Source organism: Lygodium microphyllum, chromosome 1, assembly GCF_053477565.2.
Source record: "Lygodium microphyllum isolate KBCC chromosome 1, Lygodium_microphyllum_v1.1.10, whole genome shotgun sequence".
In the NCBI taxonomy this organism is placed as follows: domain Eukaryota; kingdom Viridiplantae; phylum Streptophyta; class Polypodiopsida; order Schizaeales; family Lygodiaceae; genus Lygodium; species Lygodium microphyllum.
Window position 1 is genome coordinate 37,058,948 of NC_141135.1, and position 6,962 is coordinate 37,065,909.

The 6,962-nt window shown below is 42.5% G+C and overlaps 1 protein-coding gene and 1 pseudogene across 1 annotated transcript; both read left to right on the forward strand.

Moving 5' to 3' along the window:
* Positions 1-1,181: 1,181 nt before the first annotated feature.
* On the forward strand, positions 1,182-3,636 carry LOC148041003 (uncharacterized; annotated as a pseudogene).
* Positions 3,637-5,733: 2,097 nt separating this feature from the next.
* On the forward strand, positions 5,734-6,683 carry LOC148041004 (uncharacterized). The gene has a single exon (XM_087687371.1). The coding sequence runs from the start codon at positions 5,734-5,736 to the stop codon at positions 6,313-6,315; it is 582 nt and encodes a 193-aa protein (XP_087543497.1). The 3' UTR covers positions 6,316-6,683.
* The last annotated feature ends 279 nt before the right edge of the window (positions 6,684-6,962 follow it).

A 6,962-nucleotide genomic window follows, 5' to 3' on the forward strand; every position in this document is an offset into this window, starting at 1 on the left:
ATGGAAGCAGCTCCTAAAATTTAGGGAGTTACTATTTTTGGACCCTAGAATCTGTTCGCGTTATTATCTTTGTTTTTGCCCGAGGATTAATTCTCTGGTCTGTGCCGAGGTCAAATTTTGCACCGATCATAGAGAATTGTAGACCGAAAGGTTTAAACAGGAAAATTGTTACATGTATGCCATGTGTCACAATTTGGGCATAAATTCCCAAAAGAGAGAGAGAGAAAGCAACACAAAAACGAGTTTCAATGCATGAGGGGCAGATTGGAGCATGGAACTCATGGGGCTGAGGGAAAATTGCTGCAAATACATCAGCTATGGAGGGTACTTCTTCATCTCTAACTCATGTACAGAGGTTGAGCTTGCTCCTCCTAGGTCACTCTCTCCTTATCTGAGCAGATGGATTATGTACAGTGTTGTGGGCTGATCAGATGGATCATGTACAATGTTGTGGGTTTATGCATAATTGCCGAGGCAAGAGCCTCTTGAACAGGATTCAAAGGGCAAGTGACCCATAAGGTGCGGGAGCCCACTAGCTACGCACACAAGTGATTGACAGGTAAAACAGGGCCCAAAACAGAAAATTACAGCCTGCTGTATATTTTTGCAGGTTTGGGTTTTTGGACATTTTTGGTGTCTATTTGCTCCAGAAGCTTCAAGGAAGCTCCAAGGACACTGTACATGTATTTTGGAGCAGTTTAAAGACAAAAACCAGAAAATGCAGCGTGCTGAATTTCTTACCAGGTGGATGGAGGCACCAATTGAGTAGGGATAATGACCAGGTCAAGTTGTACTGCCGTTATGGTGTCGAAATCGGGTTGGAACTGTGTTTCCTTCTCGACTTTGTACAGGACAGCTTGTAGGCAGGTTATTGTGGGATTATCCCTTTGTTAATGAATAAAGAAATACCGCAAGGGGCGCCTGACTTAGGGGCCAATAGGGTGTCTGTGTCGCAACAAGAGCATTCTAGCTTCCTGTATTTCTTCTTGATTCTGTGTCTTTAAGTTCAGGTAAAGTGGGCGACTGTGAATTGGGTGAAAGCATTTATATATTTTGATTGTATACTACCGCCCTTTCCAATGAACAGGCTGGTTACATGGTTCCATTGCCGGGATATGAATCACTTTTTCCCTAAAGAGTGAGCCAGGATCTGTTTGGGTGTAGACACAGAATTGTGCATTATGGCTGATAGAAAGGAAGACACCAGAGAGGAAGCGTCTTCATCACAGGAGATCCCTGTTGTTCATGAGGTGGGAGAGCCTTCTAGACCTCCACAATTTGTTACTCCTCCTGTTATGGTTGAGCCACAAGTTCTTACGGCTTCTTCTATGGATGAAGACATTTTCAAGACTCAGTTAGTTGCTGCTGTGAATATGTTTACTCAAGTGATGCAGAATCCAAGGTTTTTGGCATTTTTGCAACCCTCCCTTTACAGCAAGTTGGGCAATCTGCAAAGATTTCGGATCCAGTAGAGGTCCAGGATAAGGGTAAGCATGTTGTAGATTCAGTGGAAACACCAAGGCAGCTTGCAGAGTCAATGGAGACTCCAAGATTGGTTTCAACTGTCCAGGAACATGTGGCGGAAACGCTAGTTACACAGGCATTGCTAGTTCAGCTCGTCACTTTACAGCAGCCAAATGTTGGCTTAAATGGACACGGAAGCAGTTTTCAGGCTTTACCCCACAGGTTTTCCCACCGACCTCTGTACATCCTGGGTACTTTGGAGGTGGATCTGTATTTCAGAGTATGGCTGGTTATGCGCCTGGAAACCAGATTTATGTACCAAGAACAGTGTTTGGGGGTACACAGGGTTTTATGCCAAACCCCATGTATGGCAATATAGGCATGCAGCCTGGATTTCAGGGAGTTCAGGGCAGTTTTGGCATGCCACAGGGCACTTTTGGTATGGCTGGTTATCAAAATCAGTAAACAAGTATTGTGTCTACAAGCCCTGTAGTCAGTGGTCCGGCAACTTCCATGCCACCTGTTAGTGTTCCTATGTTACAGGCATATCCTACGGACCCTTTGATAGCTCATGAGAAGCCAAAGCCATACAAGGAAGGTGGTGCAGCCGTACTGTTTGACATCTTTCGAGGATTTGAAGATAGGACTAAGGCTCTCTCTTTCTTACAGCAATTTGATGCCGCATTTGCAGGAGGGAACTTTACAGAGCCTTCTAAGGTCCGGAAAGTTGCCACCTTTCTTAAGGACAATGCTAGTCAATGGTGGAGTACACTGTAGATGCAAGGACAGGCTCCTGCCACTTGGACTTACTTTAAGCAAGTATTTACTTCTGCTTGGTTGACCAATGAATTTGAGATCAATGTTATGTCAGCTTGGCACAATTTGGATGCATCTAAATGCAAGGATCTGGAAGATTATAACAAGAAGCTTTGGGAGGCTTTGCTTCCAGTCACTTCTTACAGGGTTGTGCCATTGATCGAGCAGATAGAGAAATACTGATGCGGGCTGCCCAAGGAACTCCGGAATTATTGTACAAAGACAAAGGTCACCACTTTGACTCAGTCAATTGAGAATGCCAGCACAGGAAATGCATTATTGCTGGGACAGTCAAGTGGTTTTGGGGGCAGCATTAAACAGAACAAATCTGAGAAATTTTCAGCAAAGAAGCCATTTGGGAAACAAGTTTCTCAGATTTCTCAAAGCACAGGTAAACCTTGGCAGTTCAAGAAGAAGCCAGCCAAGTTCTTTGGACAGCAGTCAAAGGACCAGAAGAAGCCTTTTGTGCGCAAGTCTCTTGAAGAGAAAAAGGCTTTAATGGCTGAGAGGAAGTGCTTTATCTGTAAGCAGACTGGTCATATTGCGTCTAATTGTCCGGACAAGAATAAGAGACCAGCTGATGATGATAAAGAGGACAAGAAAGGAAAGAAGCCCAAACCTTCAGCAGGTTTAGTGCCAGATATGCTGGGAGACAAGCCACACTCGGATGCTAATGAGATTTGCAGAGCTTGGGGTAAAGTTAGGGATCAACATGTACTCATTTTCTTTGATCCTGGAGCTAAGGCAAACTTTATCTCACCAGACTTGGCTTCTACTTTGGGCATCAGAGCCGATGAGATGGGCTACACAGCAGAGGCAGGGTTGGCATGTCCTTTCCACCCAGAATCTGTGACACCCATTCTTGGAAAGCTGCGTCTTCATATACAGTCTTATGTTGATGCAGAAGAATTTTATATCATGCCACTTGAAGGCTATGATGTCTTGTTGGGAATGCCATGGATGTTCACAAAGCATGGTGTGTTGGATGCCTTTAACAAGACACTGACTTTGGAACATAGGGGAAAGACTCATGTGCTTGATGTGAAGCTTAAAGGAGAGTCTGTACCTGTTGTATCGGCTTCTGCCATTACATCTGTAATAAAGAATCATCTTTCTGCGTACTTGATTTTTGTACGTGATGTCAAGGATAATGATGAGTCAAATTTTTGTATGTTAAATAGAGACAGGTCTGCTTTCTTGTCTCAGTTCAGTGATTGTTTTTCTCACTCATTACCATCACAGTTGCCACCAGAGAGGTCTGAGGATCATGCGATAGATTTGGTGCCAGGCAGTAGCCCACCAAATAGACCTCCATATAGGGTTAGTGCAGCCCAACAGAAAGAGATATTGAGCTAGGTGAATGAGCTATTAGAAAAAGGGCTGATTCAGCCAAGTTTATCTCCCTTTTGCTCACCAGTGCTCTTAGTGCAGAAGAAGGATGGCTCTTGGCGCATGTGCATAGATTATCGTGCATTGAACAAGAGTACCATCAAGAACAGGTTCCCCATTCCAATAATTGACGACATCCTTGACCTTTTGGAAGGAGCGTCAATTTTCAGCAGGATAGATTTGAAGAGTGGATACCATCAGATCATGATTAAGCGAGAGGATGTGCATAAAACTGCATTTAGGACCACGTTTGGTCTCTATGAGTTCTTGGTAATGCCATTTGGACTTACTAATGCTCTTGCTACATTTAATCGTATGATGGACAGGATTTTTCGTCCATACAAGCAGTTTGTTGGTACGTTCTTTGATGACATGATTGTCTTTTCAAAGAATGAATAGGAGCATTGAAAGCAGTCTTTGATGAGCTTCGCAGTAATAGGTTGCTTATCAATGGCAAGAAGAGTGAGTTCTTCTTGGAAGAAATCCAGTTCTTGGGGCACATAGTGTCAAAGGATGGTGTCCGAATGGATCCTGCTGAGGTTGAAGCAATTAGAACATGGGCAGATTTGAAGACTGTCCATGATGTTAGAAGCTTCTTGGGTTTGTGTTCTTACTACAGGAGGTTCATTCGCAATTTTGCAGAGATTGCTTCACCTTTACATGCTTTACAGAAGAAAGGAGTCTCTTTCAAGTGGACACAGAAAGAGATTTCAGCTTTTAATCTTCTTAAAGAAAAGATGGCTTCTAGTCCAGTGATCATTCTACCAGATCTTAGGAAGTCATTTGTTGTCCAATGTGATGCCTGTGGCAATAGCATTGGTGCAGTGCTAATGCAAGATGGCCGGGTAGTGGCTTATGAAAGCAGAATCTTGCGAGGGCCAGAGAAGACTATGCAGGTCTATGAGAAAGAATTGCTGGCTGTGATTCATGCGCTTTCTAGTTGGAAACACTACCTACTTGGGGCACATTTTGTTGTCCAGGCAGATCATCAGACATTGCGTTATTTCTTAACTCAGACTAAGCTGTCAGAAAAGCATATGCGTTGGGCAAACTTTTTGTCAATGTTCCATTTTCAGATTGTGCATGTGGAAGGCAAAAAGAATGTTGTGGCTGATGCTTTGTCAAGGAAGCCACGAATTTCATCTGTGTCAATTCCTTATCATCATGAGCTTGATGATATGAAGGAACAGTATGCTGATGATGAAGATTTTGCAAGGATCTTTGATCAGCTTGTCAATGGACAACATCATGAGCATTATCTTCTCAAGGATGATTTCATGTTGATGCATGGTAGACTATGTGTGACTATGCCATTGAGACGGAAAGTTATGAACAAAGAGTCATTCTCCACCGTATGCAGGGCATCGTGGTATTGATGCAACAGTCAAAGCAGTAGAGACATTCTTTTATTGGCCTACTTTGAGAAGAGACGTGGATGCTTTTGTGCGGCAGTGTTTGATTTGCCAGAAGGTCAAGTTTGACAGGCAAAAAGCACCAAGGCTTTTACAGCCATTGCCTATTCCAGATAAACCATGGGAAAGCATAGCTATGGATTTTATCTTTGATCTTCCAAGGACACAGACAGGAAATGATGGGATATGGATTATTATTTGCAGGTTTAGCAAACAGGCTCATTTCATTCTTGTCAGGAAGAAGATAAAACCAGATCAGATGGCACATTTGTTTATGTGCAATGTCTTCAAGTATCATGGTATGCCACAGTCTATTAATAGTGACCGTGATCCACGGATGACAAGTCTATTCTGGAGAGGCATATTTGAGAACATGGGCACAACGCTTAAGTTCTCATCGTCATTTCATCCACAGACTGATGGACAATCAAAAGAGGCAAATTCTACTGTCTTGGATCTGCTTAAGTGCTATGTGTTAGAGCACAAGTCAAAGTGGGAGCAGTATTTGCCTTTGGTTGAGTATGCATACAATAATACTGTGCATTCGTCAACAGGCAAAGCCCCTTTTGAAATTGTTAAAGGTGGTGAAAAGGTTCCTTCCATTTTGCATACAAAGGATAAGATCTTTCAGGCAGATCGGTATGTGCAGAGTATGGATGAAATGTATCAGAAAGTTAAGCATGCCCTTGAAAGGACTCAGGCAAAGCAAAAGAAAGCTGTTGATCATCACCGTCGTGAATTGTTAATTTCACTTGGTGATTGGGTACTGTTGCGGTTTGAAAAGGCACGCTTAAAGAAGCGAAAAGGCAAGCAAAGTCTTTTCACTAAGCTTAGTATGCGATACTATGGGCCTTTTCAAGTAACAAAGAAGATTAGTGATGTCAGCTATAGGCTGAAATTGCCTGACAATTGGAAGATTCATAATGCTTTCCATGTAAGTCTTCTTAGACCCTATGTGGGTGATATGCCAGAAGATATGCCAGCTGAGGAACAGCCCGAAGTTGAGGAACTTGATGAAATTCTTGTTCCAGAACAGGTACTGGCACACAAGGAAAGGAAAGTGAAAGGCAAGGTTGCTAGAAGGTATTTGGTTAAGTTCAAGAACTATCCAGCTATAGATGCTAAGTGGATGGACGAAGGTGAACTTGCAGAGTCACCTAATGTGTTGGAACTTTACCTTGAAGAATTTCGCTTGCAACCTACCTTGACCCCTTGTATCTCTAAGCTGAAATAGATTGTCAAAGTGACAATTGCTCAAGAAAGAAATTATGTACAGAAACAGATTTTGTACAGGTTAACACTTATTGTGTCCATATGGTTTTCTCAGTGCTAAAGAAGTAAGTATTGCTTGCAAGAATACAGTTTTTACTTCTATTGAATTGAATACATGTTGTAACAATGGTTACTCGATCGGGCATGTATTCTGTGAATTGACTCAGTGGGGATATCATTTTGATGTACCGGCCACTAGATCTCTAGTCAAGGTGATGTGGAGTCATCAAATGAGAATCTGCCACTATGGGGATATCATTGTGGTGTACCGGCCACTATATCTGGAAACAGTGATGTGGAGTCACATGATGATAGTCTGCCATGTTTCACAGTTAGAACATACATGTGTTAACAGTGTGTTCAGTACACAATGCTGACTGATAGCATGTATGTGTTGTACATGTGCTGCCAAGAGTAAGTTCACTGGGTTAGCTAGAAGCATATATGACATTCATGCAAACGAGGACGTTTGAGATTTCGAGAGGGAGGTATGTCACAAGACTGTGACAACTATTACCTTTTTGCTAATTTATTTATTACTACTTTATTTGGTTTTTCTTTTTGGAAGGATCCCTCTTGAAATCTAAACGCCTGAGTTGCATGGCCAGT

What these genes read in the sequence shown, in the direction of transcription:
- LOC148041004 (XM_087687371.1), top strand. Translation starts at nt 5,734, where the DNA reads ATGGATGAAATGTATCAGAAAGTTAAGCATGCCCTTGAAAGGACTCAG.